General features: G+C 41.7%; 1 protein-coding gene across 1 annotated transcript in view; it reads left to right on the forward strand.

Annotated features, from left to right (window-relative positions):
* Window positions 1–425: 425 nt before the first annotated feature.
* The window catches only part of Plcl2 (phospholipase C like 2), a 160,148-nt gene continuing 136,239 nt past the window's right edge, over window positions 426–24,334 (forward strand). The window contains exon 1 of the mRNA XM_090321858.1: window positions 426–784. Within this exon, the coding sequence (XP_090177984.1) occupies window positions 452–784 (333 nt within the window). The 5' untranslated portion in view covers window positions 426–451. The remainder of the gene's footprint in view (window positions 785–24,334) is intronic.

Raw genomic sequence — 24,334 nt, forward strand, 5'->3', positions numbered from 1 at the left:
CGGCGAGGCGGCGCCGGGCCGGGGCGCAGGGCCCGGGTCCCGCGTGGCGGGCTGCGCGCCGGGGGTGGGCGCGGGTTGTTTTCCGGCGCCCGCGGTGGCGCGTGTGTCGGGCGTGTTGTGCGCGCCCAGGTGCGGGCAGCCGGGGCGCCGCCGAGCTGACTCGCGGTCTCCCTTCTCCCTCCAGGGTTCTTCGCGCCGCCGTGACTGGCTGGGTGCTCGAGGCCGGCTCCGGACCCGCGCGGCGGCTGTGGACCCGAGGCGTCCGGAGAAGGCGGCGGCGGCAAGGCGCAGAGCGGAAGGCGCGGCGGCGGCGGCGAGGGGGGGCGGAGGAGGGAGGGAGGGAGGGAGGGAGGGGGAAGGCGGGGGAGGGGCCGCGCGGCGGCCCGAGGCGGCGGCGGCGGCGGCGGGGACGCGGGGACGCGGCTTTGTGCAGGCGGGTCGCGGGGCGCCCATGGCGGAGTGCGGCCGGGGGGGCGCCGCCGGCGGGGCCCTGCCCTCCTCCCCGGGTCCGACCCCCGGAACCAAGGGCGTCCTGAAAGCCGGGGACGGCGGCAGCGGCGGCGGGCGCCTCGGCCACGGGCGGGCGCGCTGTGACAGCGGCGGCGGCGGCGGCGGCGTTTCCAACGGAGACTGCAGCCTCGGCGTGTCCGCGGACGAGAGCCGGGCCAGCCCGGCCCGGGGACCCCGCGGCGTGGCGCTCGCCCCGACCCCCGGCCCGGCCGCCTGCCCCCTGCCCCGGGAGAGCAAGCCGGGCGGCCTGCCCCGCCGGAGCAGCATCATCAAGGTACGCGGAGAGGGGCGGCGGGCTCTCGCCGGCCGTCCTCGGGGCGGGGGCTCCGGGTCCTTCGGGGGGCGGCGGGGACAGCGGGCGGCGGGGCGGGGGAGGGAGGGAGGCGGCCGTCCCAAGCCGCCCCTGTCCGGGTGGGTGGCGAGCGGTGGAGCCGGGATGGCGAATGGCAAAAGGCATGTTTGGCCAGGGTGGAAGAGGCGATCCGGAGATGCGCGGGGAGCCGCGCTCTGTCGTCCCCGCGCAACTTGGGGCTGTCACCTCTCCCAGGTGGGCTTGGGGCCTGGGAGCTGCCCGGGGCGGGACACGCTTTCCCTGGGCCAGCCTGGCGTGGGGACGACTCCTCTGCCCCGGCTCCTTTGTATTTTTAGAGGTAGTTGAGGATTCGGCGATTAAAAAAAAATCCCAGGCAGTGAAGTGATTTTAAAATGGTCTCTTCTGGCCGCTAGTACAGTTAGTTCGCCGCTCGCAATGGTTGTCCTCGGGGGAGAGCAGGCTCCCCTCCCTCAGTGGCCCGGACCAATGGAGTGGGTTTGTGAACACACACGCTGATTTCCGCTTTCTTAGGCTTCCGAGCTCACAGAGATTACAGTTCGCCCGATTTAATCCTTGCCTGGTTTAGTCAGGCCTCCCCATCTCTGGAAGTTCTTTTGGACAGTTTGCTTGTGTTTGTGTTTTCGAGATCTTTTGCGCACTGTTATTGTGCAGGAGGAAACCAATCATCGATTGGCGCATTTTAAACTGCAGAAGATTGAGAGTTTGTGATGACTTCTTTCTACTATGGTGTTTTGGGTTTGCCACACCAAAACATGTTTCTTGTGAAGGAGGGAGGCAGGGAGGGGGGGAAAGAGAGAGAGAGAGAGAGAGAGAGAGAGAGAGAGAGAGAGAGAGAGAGAGAGAGAGAGAGAGAGAGAGAGAGAGAGAGAGAGAGAGAGAAAGAAACAGAGTGACAGTCACAGACAGCGTGACAGGCACAGAGACACAGAGTGTATTGATGAGCTAAGAAGTGCAGACAGGACCTTAGTCATAAATTAGACCATTTGGCTTGCTGAAGTTTGGAGTAAATAGGAGAACATGGCTTTCTGAAAGTCAGGGGGTTATTGGGACAGTGAACAACAGCAAAACAACCTCCCCAGCAGGGTTGCACCCACCCTTCCTGTGGCTGATAACCTGTGGGAGAGAGAGGACCAAATGTGTCTGCAGTCCGTGGCACTCCGGGGAAGGGGTGGCTGAGGGGAGGGAATTGGTACTGCTGGAATTTGAAACTTATAGAAATATGCAAGCACCTTGAGCCCAACTCCAGGTGTTATCAACTCATGCAGTCAACCTACTGCAATGTGCAGTGCTGCCCTGACACTCTGTAAGAGGCAGTTGGGAAACTGCATTATGCATGGTCATCTGTTTGCACAGTTAATGTGTGGGCAAGGACACAACGGAACAACTTGAAGATCCAGTGTGTTACTACCCGCAGGCATTTCTGTAAACTTAGAAAAGTAGTGTTTTTTTGCTCTCCAGGTAGTTTTTAGTGATAAATTGTTTTCTTTTGCATTGCAGATTATATAGTCTATGAATGTTATTTTCCACTGGATACAATCCTCAGTCCTGTTTGTAGAGTTATATGATGTTTTTGTTTTTACTGGTTACCATGCATTTGTGGTGATAATGAAACCTAAGGTGAAATCTTAGAGATACCAGACTACCTCTTGTTTTGAGGACGTTCTTATTCTTTAATTTTTCCTTCTGGTACCAGGACTTGAGCTCAGACTTTGATGCTCAAAGGCTGGCACTCATCATGTGAGCCTCATTTCGTGTGTGTGTGTGTGTGTGTGTGTGTGTCCATGTCCATGTCAATATCCATGCCCTGGGGCTTGAACTCAGGGCCTGGGCACTGTCCCTGAGCTTTTCTGCTCAAGGCTAGTTCACTATCTCTTGAGCAATAGCTCCATTTCTGGCTTTACCGGCTTTTTTAGTGCTTAATTAGAAATAAGAGTCTCATGGACTTCTCTGTCTAAGCTAGAATTGCCTTCTTCAGATCTTAGCCCCCTGAATAGCTAGGATTATAGGCATGAACCACTGGCGCCCAGCCATCTTCTTTTTACATTTTTTTTTTAAAAGATGAGTACCTTAGGTCCTGTAGTGTAATTTGTAGTGTAACTTAAAACAGCAGTGTCTGTTACTCATTTTATACTCAGGGGAGAAAAGGAAGACAAGTCACTGGTTAAGATATGTAACATATGGAATTGAAAACTTGTAGGTCAATATCATGTCTTCAGTGACTGTGCATGGAGAAATACTATTGATTGTCTAGGAAGTAGTGTTATTTCCATTGAAGTCTGAATGCTTCGATAATATGTGTTTACTTGTCTTCTTTCTAATAAAGGCAGTTGGTGTCTTGTTCATAATTACACCCCTGGATATTCAGTTCCAGGAACACAGTAGGGCCTCAACAAGTTGCTTACTGTGTGAATAGAAGAATGATAAAGAAGTACATGTTTTCTCCAAGTTCTGCTAACCTCTTAACAGGTAGTATTAGACCTACCAATCTCATATTTAGTGGATTATCTTATACCTCCTTAGCTGACTTGACATGTTTCTTTTTCTTGCCTTTATTTTCAACATGCATTTTCCTAACTACTATTGCCTGGTTTATAAGAAAGAGTGGACATTACATTTAGATAAGTAATTTCTGCTTCTCATTGAGGTGATGTTTTGGAGCATGAACACTTTAGGACAGACAGGCACTGGTGGCTCACACCTGTAATCCTAGCTACTCAGGAGACAGAGATCTGAGGATTGAGGTTCCAAGCCATCCTGAGCACGAAAATGTTTGCCTTTGATGGCTAGTTAACCACCAAAAAGTTGGAACTGGAGCTGTGGCTCAAGTGGTAGAGTGCTAACCTTGAGCAAAAAGCTAAGGGATAGTGCTCAGACTCTTGAGTTAAAAGCCCCAGTATTATATATGCACACACACACACACAGTAGGAATGTAGTGTGACATTTTCTAGAAACATAACTATTACAGTAGAAGACAATATTTTATACAATAAAGAAATTTTTAATGTTAAATTTTATCAAGCAATGAATGCTGTACAGCTATTTTGTCACATGCATGACAGATAATACACTGCATTTTTCTTCAAGAATAACAAAGAACTTAAGCAGAGCCCATGTATGAAAAAGTAATAATAGCATCTTTCCTCTTTCCTTTTTTTGTGCTTATAAAAGATTTGGTGGCATAAATGCAGTCAGGTGACCTATGTTAGAGGAGGGAGCGATTAGTAAGCCAGGTGTTACTGGGACAGAATAGCAGGAAGTGAGAACTAAGGATCAGGGACTCGTAGTTATGGTATTATGTTAGCTTAAATGTTGGGCTTAGGCTTCGCTCCAACCTTCGCATTTCTTTAGGTGGGGGTTGTAAATCAGGGAGAGGAACAGGGACCCCAAGTGAGGATTGGTAGGCAAAGATGGCCAATTATTTCCAATGTTCATACAGGATCAGAGCACATTCAGTAATATACTATAGGTTGACTCATTTAAAAATCATTGCTTTGGTACTCTATGTGTTTTATAAATAAGGCATTGAATATGAAATTATTTTAAGACTAGTATAGTCTGTACTATACTAAAAGAGCTTATACTTATACTACTATACTAAAAGAGCTTCCTATATTTGGTAACAGCATGAATGAAAATTTAGTGTGAACAGCCTCACAGAACCTTTTGCAAACACCTTGAGACGATAAACAAGTCATTGGAATAACCAGCAGATTTTCCTATTTTTCCTTAGCTTATTGCAAATAACTATATGTGTATTTATTTGTTATTTATTAATTTCAATATATCAGTACATTTGTAACTCAAATGTATACAATACAAAGCATTTAGATTCATAATACCCTTAATTACAGTACATTTTTTAGCTCCTTCTTAAAGGCTTATTACTGCATTTTTAGGGAAGAAGCCATTGTGTTCGTTATCTTGAGTAATCTAGTAAATGAAAACATCACTTTCATGTTCTGTCTCCATAGTTCACTTCCTCACATGTTTCAGCCAATCTCTACTTTATTTTGAAAGTGATAATTTGGTTAATTGTTCAGATGGCATCTATTTTTAAACTAAATAATCCTATAATTCAAGAACAAAACTAAGAAATAGAATTTTAGGCCTTAGATTTCTTTTTAATTTTAGAAATAATTCAGTTAGGGGCCGGGAGTTTGGCCTAGTGGTTAAGGTGATTGCCTAGCATGCATGAAGACCCGGGTTCGATTCCTCGTTACCACATACATAGAAAAAAGCTGGAAGTGGTGCTGAGGCTCAAGTGGTAGAGCTCTAGCCTTGAGAAAGTCCAAGGACAGTGCTCAGGCCCTGAGCTCAAGCCCAGGACTGGCAAAAAAAAAAAAAAAAAAAAGAAAGAATTCAGTTAAAATGTTTCTATTAGTTGGATGTTTTCCTTTAATGAGAGCTAATTAAATGCTTCAGTTCATGGTTTTAAAAGTGTGGTGGTATGAGTGCCTACAGAAAGATGGACTTTAGTGTTGAGTTCTGTGAACTTGGACAACCACAGAATCTCCTAATAGTACCACAGTTAAGACATAGAGTAGTTCCCTCATCTCATCTTAGTATCCCTAGGTCTGTGTATTCTCCCCACCCCTTCTCCAGGCTGTGGCAATTACTGATCTTGGGTCCTTTCCACTACTGAGGAAATAAAGCCACTGCATTATATGGTATTTAGAAGAAGTAAGAGTAATAGCCGCTTACTAAACATCCACCATGTGACAGACATGTGAAAAGTGCTGTGCTTACTGTAATTCCTTGATTCAGTTCTGCATCAACCACAGGCACAGGAGGAAAAAGTTAAAAGACATAACCATGCCCACCAAGCTGGAGCTGGTTCCTGTACTTTATGTAAATATGGTTGCACTCCACTGCTTTCTCCATTACACTGGCCATTTAACCTTTCTGTAGAAGGAAAGAAGAGAGGAAGGTGGTATTGGAACCTGGACTTACACGGGATGTAGGGGTGAGGAAGAGAATACATTTATGCTGACAGAAGCTGGCAGATCATATCACTGGGCAGCTGTCTAATCACCTGCTGTGGTGGCTGGACCCAGCCTCGCAGCTTCCCTGTGACCAGCAGTCTGACCTTGCCCAAGGTGACAGTTCTTCTTTTGCTTAACATAGATGTTGCCATTATCTTTCTGCATAGAAACACTTGGATTATCTTTATGTCAGAGTCTGCATTTTTGTCTTGATACTGAGCTCTCCACCATGGAGGACAGGCAGGCTTTATTCTTTTATTACACATGCCCAAAGTAATAAAAACTCTCTAATAAAAACTCACATTATAAGTTTATTATCTATGTATTGTATTGATCCATGTTTAAATCAAAATGGCTCTTTGCAGACAAAAAACTGGCCTGTAATTTATCAGTTCTGCACAGATATCACCTACTCAGTCACCACTATTTTTATGACTGGATATATTTTTTGTGTGTGTACTGAGACTGGGGTCTGAACTGTGGTCTTGGATACCATCTTTTAACTTTTTCAATCAAGGTTTCTGCTTCTGGCTTTGTGCTGGTTAATTGGAGATAAAAGTTTCATAGACTTTGCTGCTTAGGCTGGCTGCAAATCTTGATCCTTATATTATAGCCAGCCCTCTGGAGTAGCTAGGATTACCTGTATGAACTACTGGTTCTGGCTTAATTGGATCTTAAAAAAACTGCATTTAACTTTAGTCACTTTTTTTCTTAAATGAGGAAAGACAAAAACAGCTGCATGCTCTGCCAACTTGTAGGCTTGTCATAAGTGTTAAACAGATAGTGCCAGCATCCCAGAGTGAATTTGTTTGGGTAGATAGGCAGATCCTAATGGATCATTTAGGTTAGAAAAATCTAATGGCCTATCAGCAACTGTCCACTTCACTTTGTGCTAATGCATTTCAGACCCTGGAGATCACAGCTGAAAGATCAAGATTGCTGTTCTAGTCCACTCAGAGAGCTTTGTCACAATTCAGAGCTCAGTTTCTGGAAGTCATCACAGTGGGTTAATTTTCATACACAGGAATTACTTGCCCTCTTTCACCTTTCCCAGTCTGCGGTCCAACTCATTGTGTTTGGCTTGCCTTGTTTCTCACCAATGGATTCATAAAGAGAACTGATGGGAAATCGTTTTCGTAATTGCCAACATCAGCTACTTCGGTCATTTTCTTAAAATGTCCTATCCCAGAATCAGCTCACTTTCTTTTATAGTTGTGTACGCTTTGCAAGGTATATTTTTTCTTATTTATTTTTTATTGTAATTAATAGAAGGGTTATAGTTACATTTGCCGGATAGAAGATGTATTACTTCACATACATTGTTATCCTTTCTCATGTTTTTGTCCCCACTAAGAAGGTGTATTTTTTTAATGCGTAAGTTATCCAGGGCTGAACATTCAACAGAGTAGGGCAATGTTTACAGCCTGAATTCAGAAATAAGTGAAGTATGAACAGCCTAAGATTCTCTCCAGACACATATGTCTAAACCCCTTGCTCTTTCCTTATAATGACCAGGTTTTGGATGCCATTATTCCTCCTTTACCAGACCTCTGCGGGTGGCTTAACTATCTTCTTGCTCTTTGTTAAGGTAATTCAAATCTTTCTTCACCAGTGGCCCACAGGACTTGCAGCTAGCTATGTTCCCAAGCTGCCTAAACACTTTTTTCCTTGCTTGTGCTTAGAAGTATACTGTCAGTCATGACCCAACTCAGAACCTTTTTGGAAGATTGTGTTGCGCCTACACCTATTGCGGGTACCCTAAAGCTAAGGATCATTCCCTGAAACTAGGGAATTAGACAATTAATTACATTGAGTTTCAGTGAGTGACATTGGTAAGAAGGGATTGGCATGTTAGTGCACTGGTGCATTCTAGAACATCTGAGCAGGGCAGGCAACTGAACTCCATGACCATTAGCAGTTAGTCACATGGCAGGGTAAGCTAAGAAAAATGTGTTCTAGCTTATTATCTCTACTTGCCTACTTCGTGTTGGGATGGCTGTACCCAGGCCACATGCATGCCTGCATTATTGAGGGGAGAGAAATTGCTTGAGTTAGTCTGGCTTCCCTTGAGCCTTGGGGGAGATTTTGAATTGGATGTGTCCAGGTTCTTCATCTCTAAAGTGGGTAGAGAAAACCCCCATCTCATGCCACTGTTGATTCAGTGAGACAATCTAGTTTTAAATTTCTAAGGGTGATGTATGACCTGTAACTGCTCACAGTACATGCTACCTAGATGTCTTTCTGATCCTCAGTTTCTCTCTAAAAGTTAGCCTGAGGCAAGCAGACTCTAATCCCAGTGGAATTGGAGATCACTAGCATTTCCCATGCTCATTTCTGGAAATTTGTCTTTTGAATTGTGCAGAAAATACCTAGAGAAATTCCCCAGATATGTCCCATAGATGTTCTCAGGAATGATTTGTTTAGGTAGCTTTCTGAATCAGATGCTTCTGTAGAACTGTATACATAGGTAAACAGCCTTGCTGTGAGACCAGAGGGTAGTGAACATAGTTCTGTTTTGCTAGCTACCTATCTGTACTGATTTGCTCAAGAAAAATCCAGATTTATATCTATTGTCATGACAAAGTTATTAATACTGCCTCTTTTTGCTCTCCAAGGTGTCCCCGGCTGGATGATAAATAACATGTTTATTCAAATTATAATCTTCCTTTTACAAACTCCATCACAATCTATGTGAAGCCCAGTGTGCTTGGCTTTGGTGCTAAAACTTGGCTCTTACATCCTTATCTTTTACTTCTCTGGTCAGAACATGTTCTTCCTCACCTAGTTTTGCCTGATGTCTACCTCAACTAATCACTCTCCAGTTACAATGAATTTGTTTTGCCCCTTTGCCTTGTGATCACCTCTCTGCCTTGTGTGTCTATGCTATTGGTCCCATCCCCCCCCCCCATCTGCTATATCCTATTCACTTTGAGTTTTTGTCTTGTGGAAAGCATGCATTAAATATGTATTTGCGGAACAAATGTGTGAATACATAAATGGAGGTGAATGACAAGTCTGCTAAAGATGTTTAGATTTAACCTCCAACTGGTTTTGATTGGAATGTGAGACTCAGTGGGATGTGTACTTCAAAGAAGAAATCTATTTCATGTACATACATTTGAAAACAGTCAAAAGGAAGGAAATATCTTAAAGTTGATCCAAGACTTTGGTTCCTCCCAGATTGTTCTACAAGTTGCTAAATGCTCTGTCCCTTTGTGCTCTTGAAATCAGGAGTGGGCCTTTGAAAATGTCTTTGGATTTATGTTTTGCTGTCAAGCTGTAAAGGGCATGCCAAAAGAATGTTATTGTTTGTTAAAACACTTAACATCTTTCCTGGTATATGGTTCCTTTAGGCGACATGTAGCTTTTGCTTTGTTTTATTTATTTTATAATGTTTTGCAGGATGAGGGATTGAAACCAGGACCTTGCACTTGCCACATTTTGTTTAAGGAACTAAATTACTTTAACTTTCATTTGTAATAATATTAGATTGTCAAACGATAGCATTGGGAGAATTGATAATGAAAACACCCAAGGAATCTAAAATACTGGCACAAAAACTACAGGGAATCTGGGGTCCCTCAGCGGAAACTGAAAGAGAACATTATCACAGAGCTTGTCAGAGACAAGAACCAACAGTCAGACCAGGTTTGGCTGTGTGGAAATCCCATGCTATGGACTGCTTTGCTACCATCTTCTATCATGGCTTCTAGCTGCTTAAACTTCAGATATTTCTATCAGTCCTAAAAGAGAAGACTTTCTAATGAGAAGAATTTGACTTCTTATGTTAAATCTTGGTATGAATCCATATGAACCTAATATCATGAATGTATATCCATGGTCCTAGTTTTACTCTAATCAACAAACCAGGACTTAAATATCTGTGTGTGTGTGTGTGTGTGTGTGTGTGTGTGTGTGCTTGGTTAGTTTGTATGTGTTTGTACTGGGCCTTGAACTCAAGACCTTGAGCTCTTGCTTGGCCAGTCAAGGCTGGTGCTCCACCACTTGAGCTTTGCCACCAAACTAATTGCTATCTAATTGGAAATGAGCCTGGAGGATTTGTCTGGGTGGTAGTGTGAGGGCTCGCCTTAAACCAAGATTCTTAGATCTCAATTTCCTCGGTAGCTCAGATTACTGGCACTCTCAGTTATGAACAGCCCGAAAAACTAAACAGTAAGGTTGAAAAGTAATTAATATTGTGGATTTATGAGATCTTTCAGAATCATACCAAATTCTTCTGTAGTTAGAGATATACAAGGCCATACTGATTAGGACATTTAGCTCCTAGCTATGGTTGATTTCATTTATTTGCATGTTAGCCTAACAGAAATTGGGGAAAAAAGTTGTTATGTAATACTGCAGTATGTGAGTATTAATAGAACAAGATGTGGTCTTACAGATAGCTATTTTTATGAATTTGCTTTTTGCTATAGATAGCTGTATGTGTACACATTCTACTTGGGCATGCATATACTCTGTTTATAAATAGTAAAGATCAAGAGCTTACCAAATGACATAGTGGTAGGTTGACATGAGCCCAGTCTCATGAAAGACAAATGGATAGCAGGTGTCTGCTCTCTAAATTGAAAATGTTCAGGAAGGGGTAGGCTGTTTTCTTTATGAGCATTGCTGGTGAGCCCTGTGTTGCCTTGGACCAGTTAGTATGGCCACAGAGGGTAAGTGACCTTGTTTGCAGTCACTGTTAGAATCACACACTGCGTGACACTCTCCATGACTTCCTGATTCTTTTTATTTGTCTAGAAGACTGGTATCCCATGGGCATTGTAGAAGTAATTTTTCCAATTGTGATGTGGTTTACTGTTTATTCTTGAAGAAAATAAAGTGAGTTGCTTGGATTTTTGTTTCAATCCATGCAAGCAGCTTATATTCAATGCCAATAGAATTTTTCAGATGTTTTCATACTGGAGTTAATTGAATACTCAAGGAAATACAGTTTCAAGGAAATTTTTTTCTTTTTTTGCCAGTCCTGGGTTTGAGCTTAGGGCCTAAGCACTGTCTTTGGACTTTTCTCAAGGCTAGAGCTCTACCACTTGAGCCACAGCACCACTCCGGCTTTCTTTTTATGTATGTGGTATCGTGGAATCGAACCTGGGTCTTTGTGCATGCTAGGCAAGCACCCTACCACTAGGCCAAACTTCCAGCCCAGTTTCAAGGAAATTTTATCCTTAGAGTATTTTCTGTGATTTTTTTTTGGGGGGGGGAAGAAATCACTGTGGTATTTAAAGCTTTCTCTGGTCTACATATTAGTTCCATAAATAACACTCCCTGTATATTAAATGGAATTGCTGCCCCATAGGATATGTCCATGTTCAACTGTAGTAGACACTGTCAAATCATTTTCCTAGCTGATTAAACTAATTTCCATGAATTTAATTTTTTTTAGTCATACTCACTTTGTATTTTCAGTAGTTTTGTCTTTTGTTGTTGTTGTTGTAATCGTTTTGTTTTGGCACAACTGTTGTAATGGCTGTGTGATTAATGGTACCTCACTGTGGCTCTTGGGCTGAATTTCCTAGATGACCAGTGACACTGGACACTTTCCATATGTTTCTTGGACATTGGAAAGGATCTTTTGTAGAAATACTTGTTTCTGTCTTTCACTTAAAATGATGTTTTCTAGGCATTGATTTGTATTTGTATACCTTGTTCTGATTTCCTGGATCTGCCTTTTGTGGTACAAATGAGAGAATGGCTTCTTGTGATGCATGACTTCTTTTTTTCACTGTCTTAGCAGGCATCTTTGCACGGCTAACATTCTTACATTTAGTAAAGTTCATTTTCTTTTTTTAATATATTTTATTGTAATTAATAGAAGGGTTACATTATATTCACCAGATAGGAGATGCATTACTTCACAACATTGATACCCTTTCTTATGTCTTGGTCCCCATTTTCCTTTCCCCATCCCTGCCCCTCATCTTGTTTTCCCCCCTTCCCTATCCTATTTCAAATAACCAAATACACATATATCCAATATATCAGGTAACAAGTAAAGTTCACTTTCTCAGTATGTCCATTTATAGCTTTAATATTTATTTATGTATTTATTTATTGCTAGTATTGGGATTTGAACTCAGGACCTCAAGTTGTTGTTTGGCATTTTTCTTTCAAGGCTCATGCCTACTACTTGAACCATAACTCCATTGAAAGCTTTTTTTAATTAATTAATTAATTAATTAATTAATTTTTACTGGAGATAAGAGTCTCACAGGCTTTCCTGCTGGGGCTGACTTCTGACTGTGATTCTCATATCTTTGCATCCTAAGTAGCCAGTATTACATGTGTGAGCCACCAGCATCAGGCTGTATTATGGTTATTATTTTTGTGTAATGTTTAAGAAATATCTACTGAATTCCGTGAAGATATTCATTTATCTAACTTCTAGAGCCTTTTTTATTTTGTTTTGTTTTCCCATGTAAATATATAACAGCCTGTCTGGATTTCATTTTTGTGTGTGGTAGGAGATATATGATAAACATTTCTTTCCATTAAATAGCCAATCTAATGAACTCAGTGCTACTTGAAAATATCCTTTGTCCACTGTATTACATTGATTCTTTGTCATAAATTCAGTGAATAGTTATCTCTGGATCTATTTTGAGAATCTATTTATGACAATGATCTATTTGCATGTTTATTCCATGGTGTGTTTCCTACTTGCTATCTACCCAGTAGAAATTATTATAAATGTTAATGAGAAGACACGTACAAGATTACTTACTGATAGAGAATTCACTGTATCCAACCCAAACCAGAAACAACTCACATAGTGTATTATATAATTATGCGATACAATATTATACAATTATATTGTAGAAAAAAAGAAAAGTCAAGAGAGGAAAACAGAAAAAAGTAATAGTTGACCGCTCTATATCCACTTGTCTCAAGCATAATGTTGAAGGAAAGAAATACAAAAGAATATTATTCTGATTCCATTTATATAAAGTCTAAAAACAAGATTGAGTGGCCTTCTGGGGCCATATTGTTTGATCTCTGGTTCTGGGTGGTGGTTCCAGGTGTGAATTTACTTTGTAAAATCCATCAAACTACACACTTAGGGTTTTTCTGGAGATGTACTTTGACAAATAAGTTGATTTAGACAATTAAATTGTGGACATCAATCACATTTGGCTAGTTATCAGTCTCTTCCTTTGCTTATTTAGGACCAGATCTGGTAGCTTGCTTTTGTCTGTGAGTCCATAGCCGACAGGCTTTTGTGACAGCAAGGTCATTTGTGTGTGTGTGTGTGTGTGTGTGTGTGTGTGTGTGTGTGTGTGTGTGTGTGTGTATGTGTGTATCATGAAGTCTGAGCACCATGTGGTTTGGAGAAAGGGTTAGCTTGCTGTAAGACTAAAACTGATCCTCTTCTGGAATGTGCCTGGGACACAGAGGAGCTGTACCAGGGGTGGGGGAGTTGACAGCTAGGAGAGTGTTGGCAATTACAGTTATCTTAACACGGTAGTTGCAATGGCTTGTAGTTATTATTGTTAATATGGTTTATAAGTGTAGCTCTGAGCATTTTGATTGTTCAAGTGTGCACAACCAACTACAGGATGTGCTGTTCATACAGAGTTCTGCAAACTGCCCAAGATCTGTGAACAATAATGTTTAATCTCCCCTGGATAGCAGCGCTTCTTTGATCTGGGGGCAGTCAACAGGGAGCTTCAGCTATACTGCACACTGACTCGTTATCTAAATAAACATTGTCTCAGGTGTAGTAGGAATGGCAAACAGCGTGTTTTCATCTGAGTTAGTTGGGGACACACTAGAATTACCTGGCTCCCAAAATATACAAGTGTGCAAGCTCTACCTGCTCCAATTAAATTGGAACCTTTTGGGGTTTCCTAAAGTAGGGAGGGAGGTTTTATGGTGGAGTAATAGACATAACAACAAACAGACTTCTCAGAGCTGGGGTAGAGGGCCAGGTTCAACTTTCAACTTGTCTAGAGGTTTGCCCTGAAGGAGCCCAGCTTTCCTTTTCTTGAGGGTCATAAAATAGCAACAAAGTACTGAAACCTTAGTTAGGGTTTATATACAACCTGTATATATCAACATAGGGTCAATCCCTGTCTAATCCAGGGGAGGGAAGAAGTCTGTATTGAAACACTAATTGATTATTTGGAGGCTTCATCTACCATCACTGTGTAGCAGTGTTTCCAGGTATGACCTCAGATGTGTTCCCCTTCTGTAGGAGAGAAAGCCACCTATGTCCCTGTGGTGCCCTGTGGCATGGAGGAAGAGGCTCCCCAGGAATGCTTTTGGAACTAGTTAGATATAGCACTGTTGCTTGAAAGAAGTGGCTGCATATTTTAGCCTTCACTGAAACAAATCTGTGCACATCCTTATCCATCTCATCTTAGGCTCAAATGTACTTACATGTACCCAAATTCTGTTTAAATGGAGAAAGATAGATAGCAAAATTGCCCAACAGGTGTCTGTGGGGATGGGTGATTTAAAGTGGGAGGATAAAAGCCAAGGAAGTGGTGCTTGACTCCCTCATAATGGTTAGCTGACCACTGGGCTGGAGAGTCCTGACCTTTTGGCGAGGATGAACTTTGCTGAAGCATTTCCCTTTAACCACAAGGACCCTGTGGTCAAAAGGAATGAACAATGAACTCCCAGAGTGCCTAGAACAGTATTTTATGGGAGGTTAAGTAATATCATGAAAATTTCACTTTTGCATGTTTATAGTCTTAGATACATGGTATTTACTTCCTCTCCCCCCCTTTAACTTGCTTTTGCAGTTAGGAAACCTTCACCATTCTTTTTTCTCCCCTTCTTCCAAGTTATGTAAGTGAATTTTCCAGCAGAGAAGCATATGTTATTCACTTACCTTAAGTAGGCGTCACGGAAGAGAAATGACTGAACAAGAAGGCTGTTTTTTGGGGACTCCTGAGATACCTAGTTTGGGAGCTGCAGAATTGTCCTGGAGCTATCTTGCTCCTGATTGTAACCGCCTGTTAGTATATACATGTGTAATAGGCAGTTTCGTTTGCTGGGTTTAAAGAGAAGGCATGGCAACAATGAACATTAGTGAACTTTGGGAGGAAGCCTATAGCTATTTGTGGAAAGTCCATGCTCAATAATCTTTACCAGATTGGGAATCAGAGAGGTTTCCTTTCCTCCAGCTTCATTACCCATGTTTTCTAACTTGTCATTATTATTAGGGAAGGAGATATGGTTGAAGTTATTTCTCAGTATTTCACTAGGCATTTTGTCTCAAAAAATTACGTGCTATATATGAGTGCTACAGTGATGGGCCTGTAGGTGAATGAGTAAAACGCAGCAAGAAAGGGTTGCATAGCAAGCAGTCTGGTGGGCCCCTCCCTGTGGGGCTGTGAGAAGTATCTTCTTGGAGCAGCATGCTGACCTCAGAGCCTCCGCCTCCTCTTCCTCCTTCTCTGCTACTGCTGCTGCTGCTGTTGCTCCTGCTCTTGCTCCTCCTCCTGCTCCTGCTCCTCCTCCTCCTCTTCCTCCTCCTCCTCTTCTTCCTCCTCATCCTCCTCCTCCTCCTCCTCCTCGATAGCAATGTGAAAACATGGAGGAGGTTGGCTTTGAAGATGTCACCCAGAGCTCCTGTCCTCAGGACCACTATCAGGCCTGCTAATCCTGCGAATGTCAGGAACCATTAGATCATTATTTATAATAATAGATTGTACTTCAAAGCAGTGTTTCAACAGTATTTCCATACCAGGCAAACATTAAACCATGTAACTGTGTAGTGACACTGTTCTGTAGTTGAGGACATTCCCTGGGGCTGAAGGCCCCTCCAGCTGTAGCAGGGGTGAGGATGACAAGGATCATGCTTTGGGAGGTTCTGCTTTCAAGGCAATAGAGGGACTAGAGGAAGAAGGGAAGGAATAGTGACTTCCAGGAGGCTCTACTTATCCCCGTTGAGTCTGTCCTTTGTGTGTGACTCCAGGGGCCAATGATTAGCAGACTGAAGCTGGGCCCCACTTCACACCATGGAACTGTGACTAGCCAGTGGATGGAAGACTTGACCAGATGGAGTGTCTCACAGCAAGAGGAACAATTACCCTCTACCTTCACGGGAGGGCTACCGTGATCTGGAGAGGGAGCTGATAGGACGGATGGCTTTGGGCCTTTCAGGTCTACCTGAACAGAAGAAATGTAACTGTAACCCCTCTGTACATTATAATAAAAATTTTTTAAAAAATCCAACAGAAGAGCAGCAAGGAGTCTTGGAAGTTAAACTCTGATTTCTATTCAGGGTACAGGATAGAGACCTGGATACCACATGGGGTGTCCAGAGAACAAGCTGTGGAGAACAGGAGCTGTATGTGGAGGACCCCAGGCCTTTGGACTCTGAAAAGGGCTGCAGTGCTAAATGTGTCTAGAAGGACTCCATCTTGTCCTCTTTTGTTATAAAGAGTGTGTGAACTCTTGTCTGCCAAATTTTTTATGCCTTTCTGCATTTGGGCAAGAGTTTTTTTTGTGACTGATAGGTTAAGTGCAACTATTAGGTTTTGGGAAGATCTATTTTGATGATTTAGTTTCTGTGCTGTTTTATGGCTGATGACTCTTTACAAAAAAGGCATATACACTATTCTTTAAGTTGGCTAATGAAAAGTCCAAAACTCTATCCTATTTTAAAGGTCACATTTAATTTTCCCCATCTCTTATCATCCATAATTTATGACTTTGTATAGTGTGTCTTGTGTGGTATTTAACTTCGTTCACTGTAGTTTAGCTCCAGGCCCTGTGCATTTTAGCTTCACCCTTCTGTTTTCTCCACACTTAACACTGTGAACCCCTGGGTTGGTGTTCTTGTTCTCTTAAGACATCAGTGGTTCTGTCCTCATTCTGACAAGAACTAGAGGCTTTACTTTTTATTTGATAGGTAGTAGGACTTGTATTCTCCCTTGGCTTTTTCACTTGAGGCTGGAGCTCTAAGACTGGAGCCACACCTGCATGTCTGGCTTTTTGCTAATTGATTAGAGATAAATTCTCACATACTTTTTTTTTTTTTTTTGCCAGGACTGGCTTCCAAACATGTTCCTCAGATCTCAGATCTCAGTCTTCTGAGTAGCTAGGATTATATGTGTGAGCCACCCATGCCCCCTTCAATAAAATTTTTAGTGAAGTTATAAGAAATGGAAATGTGATTTTTTAAATTTTACTTTTTTGCAGTTCCTCTTCCTCCTCCCCTTCCTCCCCTTCCACCTCTTCCTCCTCTTCCTCCTCTTCCTCCTCTTCCTCCTCTTCCTCCTCTTCCTCCCCTTCCTCCTCCACTGCCTCCTCTTCTTCCTCTTTTTCATCCTCCTCCTTCTGCTTTTCTCCTTTTGTCACTGTTTTTGATTTCTGTACCTTTTGTCTTATATGTGAGTTTATCTGTTTGGGGAATGGGAGGGGGTAGCACAGAAATGGTGAGAAAAGGATGAACTAGACACTCACTAGACACTATGTTGGAAATAAACTATACAACTTGGAGGGGAAGGGATTGGGTGGGAAAAACTGGGAGAAAATGAGAGAGGAAGTAACACTGTTCAAAAAGAAATATACTCAGTACCTGACTTAAGTAACTGTAATCTCTCTGTACATCACCTTTACAATAAAAATTTTAAAAAGTAAAGTAGGGGACCGGGAGTTTGGCCTAGTGGTAGAGTGCTTGCCTAGCATGCACGAAGACCCGGGTTCAATTCCTAGGTACCACATACATAGAAAAAAAAGCCAGAAGTGATGCTGAGGCTCAAATGGTAGAGCTCTAGCCTTGAGAAAGTCCAAGGACAGTGCTCAGGCCCTGAGCTCAAACCCAGGACTGGCAAAAAAAAAAAAAAGTAAAGTAGGAAAGTTTTCTAAAACTATGTGTTTTTTTTCTGTCTTTTAAGCTACTTTGCATACCATGTTTGGGGACACCTACAATCATCCCCTGTGGTATAAAACATTGGTGGCTCAATTTTTTGGATGAGAAAGTTGAGGCCTGTGAGTACAAAGTTAGACATATTTACTTAAGATGTTGGCAGGATTGAGCTTTGGACCTAGCTCCTTGATGGTAGGTTCCCTTCCATATCTTACATGTGTCGGTTAGGAAGGAGACACTTGACCCTCAAATGCTTCACTAACAGACACATAGAAAGAAGCCTATTACTATTAAAGATAACCTTGGGGCAGCACCTATCTTAGGTTGTGAACTGTTGGATGCTTGAAAAATCCAGGAGTTGCCTTTCTGCTCTGATAGGAACTTAAGTTTAACACCTTGGTCATGTGATTGGCTCACATTAATACTTACAATGCTTAACTGCCCTACTGCTTATTCTGATAAGACAAAACATATGTATTTCCTTGAAGTTTTTAAGACATGATATGCACACACCCAATTTATTTAGCAACGGTATTTTGCTGCTGTTTTAAGATTGACATAGAAAGTGCTGCTCTTGGTGATTAAAGACTTCTAAAGGTGTGGTCCCAGGCGGTTCTTTGCTTATGACCACTTGATCCAGGGTGGGGTTAGTGCTGCTAAGGCCAAGGTCAGAGGTTGTGCCTCCTTTCTGAAACAGAGGGTTGCCCCACCTCTTTCCTGTCCCTGTGCTCCAGATCCCCTCACTCCCTCATCTTTCATCTTTAACTTCTCCATTTGTACTTCTTTCTCCTTCATCAGTTCTTTAATGCTAAAGAAGCTAGCAGTACTCCTGATCCCTCTTTAGCTCCTTCCTCAGCTTCCTCCCAGCATCTCTGGCATATTTGCAGCTATATCTGGAAAGAGGATCTGTGGGCTCCATCTCTTTTTTTCTATTCCTTCCTCTACTCTCTCCACTGGTGACAGCCGTCAGGGCCTCTGTGTTTCACAGGTAGTAGGCCTTCTCCTCCTTCATCCTAGACAACCTTGCCACAACCACAGAGGTAGTTAACCAGGTTTTATTGGTGACTCACAAGTTAATGTTTCCACTTAGATTTGTCCTCTGACCTTTGGTACAATTGTTTGCTCAGTGTCTCCTTTAGCTCGCTTCCTAAACAGTTTACTGCAATATATTCAAATCCAATCTTTCCTTATCCTTCCTTCACCCTTCTATCTTGTCCTTTCCTGGAGATATTTTAGTTTGACAAATGGTATCACCTTCCAATTTACCTATCTTCATACTCATTGAATCAACTTGAATGAAAGAGAATATTTATTTTTTAATAAGAAAGTGGCAAGCTTCAGAAATAATGAACTCTTTTTTTCATGAGGAAAATGTATACACTTACCTTTGAAAGAGATTTGGGCAATTCCAATATATGCTGTTGGCTATTGTTTAGATGTTGATTATCTCCCAATGGTGTAAAATCTTGGTCCCAGGGCATGGTTAGGAAATGGGGCCTACTGGGAGGACTTTAGGTCCTTGCAGGTATGCCTTGATAGGAATTATGGGACTCTCTTTCTTTGTTTTTTTTTTTTTTTCCCAGAAAGTAAGTTTATTCTGTAGGTACTTGACACATTGTTATCTAACATACCCACTCAGAGCCCAAGGCAATGTCCTCTCCACTGGGAGCTTCCAAAACTGAGCACAATAAACCTTAAGTTATCTAAGTGGTTTTGCTACAGCAGCGGAAAGCTGCTGAATATAGCACTTTTAAAATTAAACAAATGCCTGATTTTTTTTTTTTTGCCAGTCCTGGGTTTGAGCTCAGGGCCTGAGCATTATTCTTGGACTTTCTCAAGGCTAGAGCTTTGAGAGTGTTTTGTGGCCTTTTTCTATGCATGTGGTACCCCAGGAATTGAACCCTGGTCTTCGTGCATGCTAGGCAAGCACTCTACCATTAGGCCAAACTCCCAGCCCACAAATGCCTTATTTCTATAGCAAGAACATGAACTGAATTTTGAATTTAAATTGTTTGATTCTTCATGTACCTTTTGCATTTGTTTACTTAAAATTAGAAAGAAAAGTTTAATTGAGATCTGACTCAGAAACATTTCTTTCTCATAAAGAAAGGACTTATAAGTTAGGGATAGACATATTTGCATGCTAGAGGGGGACACATTTTAATTTCAATTTTTAAAATTTAAAAATCAATTAACTTTACAAAGAGGTTTTAGTTCAACATGTCAGTTTATGAGTACATCACATCTTTAAAAAATTAATTATTTTTATTAAGTAGTTGTAAAAAAGGTTTCAATTCCAGAAGTGAGATTATAACACATCTTGATCATTAACACCTCTTTCACCATTCTGCCTCATTTTTTATTTTGAGCATTTTGAAAAGAAGTATTCATATAACTTTATTTTCTCTGAAGGTTTTATTTTAAGTTTAATCATCTTATCCTGGCATCTGTGAGTTACGTTTTTTTTCTCCCATTGATGTTTTTTCCTGATAGTTTGAAATTTATTTCCATAAGAAGTATTTTTTTTTTGCCAAAAGTGTTACTAAGCTGTTTTGTTACAGTTGGAGTTTGAGATGAGACACAAATGGCATTCTGTGTGTTCTGGAAGTTGCCACTGGGCTGACCTTCATGTGGGCTTATTTAGTTCTCTCTTGATAAGAGGCAAAGTGGGCATGCTCTGCCGTATGATCACAGACATCTGTGTCTTGTCACACTGCAGAAATGCTAAGAAAGCAAAGTACAGGGGAGTGTTTGCCCTTTAATTTTACTTCCTCTCTGATGAGACACACAGCTCCGGTGCTGGTTTCACAGCAGGGCCTTGCCAGGGAGGGAGTGTGTGAAATCATAGGAGTTATATTGTGCTTACCAGAGGGTACTCATATACTGAGAGGTCAGAGTTCTGAAGGCTCAGCAAAGCCATGTGTCCCGTGGCCAAATGGGAAAAGCCACACCCAGTGGAGAGATGCTGTGAAGCTGTTCTGCTGGGAAATAGTCCCATTGGGTTTGTGGCTGACCATGCAACAAAGGTTTCTATTTCCTACAGGCCCTGTAGCCTGCTCTTGCATGCAGCTCTTCATTGTGACCACTTGCCACTTACCTTTTGTCATAGCAGGGAGAGACCATCAAGAATTGAGAGTCTGTGATCTCCTTTTGCCCTGTGATGGTGGAGAAAGGAGGCAATACTTGTGAGGGGCAGCAAATCCTGCTCTACTGTCTCAGTGGACGAAGTCCCAGGTGCCTGGGGAACATGCATGGAGCTTTTCAGGTGTCAGTAATCCTGAGAAACAGTGGTGCAGTGACACTTAATACGATAGCCAGAACCAAGGATGTGAAGTGCACTCTTCTACTTTTCCACAGGTCTTGATGAAAACAACAACAAAAAACAACAAAAATGGGACAGAAAATAGCATTCGTTTTGCTAACACTGAGGTTTAGTGGTTTTCTAGAGAAACAGGTGTAGGTGTGTGTGAATGTGTGACGGAAGAGGAAAAGAGGAGATTGTGTATGTGCTTTGAAAAGGGAGGGCTGTTTCCACAGGGAAAGCTTACTTAGTGGTTTTCTGACCCTTTGAACAGGATCTTTTAGTTCTAGGCTTTGTCATCACCAGGATGGATACTGTGGAAAAGCTGCAGTGCTTTTGCTTAGTCCCTGGCCTCAAAGCAGACAAGCATTGTGTGTGCTGGCCAGAGTTAGGAGTGGCAGAGCCCTGGCAGCCTCCAGCAGGCAGAAGCTCCAGGAAGAACTACAAAACACATTTGAAGGTTATTTTGGTTTTGACAGTGTTCCATTGAAATTCAGACTGAGTCCTCTTTTTTTTTATGACACAGACAACGTTAGCGATGATGTTCTTGCCACAAAAGGCCCTGGGCTGTGTACGTACGTGGAGTGATGCAAGTAATTGCAACCAGGAGTTGTACGGGGGTCACACTGTCACACATACACTGTCCTGTCTAGTCCATGATTTCCCATTTGGTTCTCTGTCTGTCTTTCAACAGTTTTGAAGTTTGAATTCAAAGCCTCATACGTCCAGGCAAGTGTTTTACTATTTCACCATATTTCTAACTTATTTTTGTGCTGATTATTTTAAGAGAAAGTCTTAATTTTTGCCAGGACCATGCCCTGTGCCTTGATTCTCCTATTTTATTCTTCTTTCTGTTGGCTGGGATGCCAAGCATATGCCACCATGCTCAGCTTCTTCTCTTGAGATAAAATCTCATGGACTTTTCTACTCTCACTAGTCTGGAACTTTAGTCTTGCCCATCTCAGCCTCCCATATAGTTAGGATGACAGATATGCAACTGAGACCAACCTTATCCACGTCTCTTCAGTCATTAAAATAAAAACTAGAAGCCAAAAAACAGAGGCCAGATTTAATCTCTGTATCAGAGTCCTAAGCCACTAATGCATTTTCCCTTTGCTTCCCTTCTTCCAACAAGGTCTTACTATGTAGCCCAAGTTGACCTTGAATTTATAATCCTCCTGCCTTGGCCTCCCAGCATCTGGTATTACTTGCATAGACTACCACATTTGGTCAGACATTTTCTTTCCATTAAAATATACCTCTGTTTTATCTGAGCAATTTCAGTGTACTTCATTTATTTTTCTAAGGAGCAACCACTTATTTATAAATTTTAAAAACTTCTATGTGAAGGAAATGATTTCTCAGCTACTTTTTATGAAATAATTTCACAATTATGTGCATATGTTTCTGGAAAGCTTTTATCTGGGTTTCAAAGGGATTTGAAACCAAACAAGAACCTAAACAATTGATGCAGAATAAAATTGTTGCAGTAGCAGTAGCAGCAGCAGCAGCAACTGGATGTTTGAGCCACTTGAGCACATTGGCAGGAGACAGAAGCCTGGTTCATTGGGTATGGAGAGGTTGGAGGCAGTTGGGATGGGTCCTGGACATGGATGAATAGGTGCTGAGGGAACTTAACTCTTCATGCTTAGCTAAGACTCGACTAAACATTACCTTTTACATCAGCAAGAATCATCTGTACTCATCTAAAAATACTTCTGAGGTAGGAAAGACTTTGTGGATCACAGGGCCGCATGACCATCTATGTAAATTCCTTCTTTAGTGAAGACCAAAAAAAATGTATGACTATATTGGTGTAAATATATTGATGTTATATGTTTTATACATAGAGCATGTTATATGTAACATATAATACACATTATATGTACAATGTTATATAAATAAGGCCACATATATTTATAACTACATAAATTTCATAGATGTCCTACTTTCTTGTAACATGTCATGAACACTTAGTAATGTCAGTTCGGCACGTATTCATTGTTCTCTTTCTAAAATGCAAAGGAAGAGGTTCCTTTTAGTTCCAATCTATTGTTTTCAAATTTAATTGACAGAAGTAGGAAAACATATATTATAAATTTCCGTTTTGAAGGTAATTTTGCATTAGTAAATATGTAACTTATGTTTTCAATTTAGTGTTATCGCTAATTTCTATTAAGATACTTATTTGAAAACCTTCCATCAAATTTACCTTCTAAAGATTTTTTTCTCTGGTATTTTATGTAAGAAGTTTTATATACATTATATCTTCTTGAGTCTGAGCCATTTTCTATGAATTCTTTGAGTAAAAAAATCTATTTTAAAAGATAACAGGCAATAATTTTATGACTTGGAAATTTCATAGTGGCCAGGAAAAGCATGCTAAGAATAGCAGCTGTGTTTATTTACTCTTGGCTCCACCCAGGCTAAATGCAGCCCTGTGGGTGTAGACTTGGGGAAGCCAGTGGTGACTGGGAAGGTGGTATCCCTGGCCCTCCCCCCTGTACACTTGGCAGAGATAAAGAAGGGATCATTGTTGTAATGTCGGAATCCTGCTTCCTTCCTTATCTTCCTTTCTACTTACACAGTTAACCTAAGCTTTGTCCCATGGCAAGACATTTCGAGAACATGAATTTGACTACTTTCAAAACTTGCCATCTTACAATTTTAAGTTTTCTTGGATTTTTTTTTTCCCATTACAGTCTGAAAAGGCAGACACTTAGTTGTACATTAAGAGCCTGGAGGATGGACTTAGTTCTTAGGTAGGCGTCTCGCCTAGGGAAGACACGACTTTGCACGACCGCACATTAACCCGACTGGCCAGTTTGCAAAGGTCTTAATGGGCTCAGAAAGTCCCGGGGAGGACACGCATAGCTGATGCAAGTCATGGTCACCCATAGGGCAGCCCACACATGCCGGTTACCACACGTTTTATTAATCAGGTGCTAGAATCTTTACTGTGTCTGCATTCTGATGTCCGTTAATTTCGGCATTTTATTCCAAATCACGTTTAGGCAAATGCAAGTGAATACTTCATATTGTGGTTTGATTTGGCACTGTCACATTGTCATTCCTATTGTGTGTTCTGTTATGGAAAACAGAAGAGGAAGAATGGTGTAATATACAACCCTAATTCCCCACTTCAGCAGCATTCACCTCACGGCCTAGCCTGTTTTGGTTCTTCTTGTTTGTTGTCTCTGGCTTGTGTTGTTTTAAAACAAATCCTGGGCATGATATTATCTGTAAATGTATTTCTAATTTATTCAGTAATTTTGAATTATAATCAAATATCTAACTCCTGTTGATATTTAATTATCTTTAGAAGTCATAGATTTAAAAACATTAGTTTAGTTAATGTAGGGTAC

The sequence above is a fragment of the Megascapheus bottae genome, chromosome 2, assembly GCF_031878675.1.
Source record: "Megascapheus bottae isolate mThoBot1 chromosome 2, mThoBot2.hap1, whole genome shotgun sequence".
NCBI lineage: Eukaryota > Metazoa > Chordata > Mammalia > Rodentia > Geomyidae > Megascapheus > Megascapheus bottae.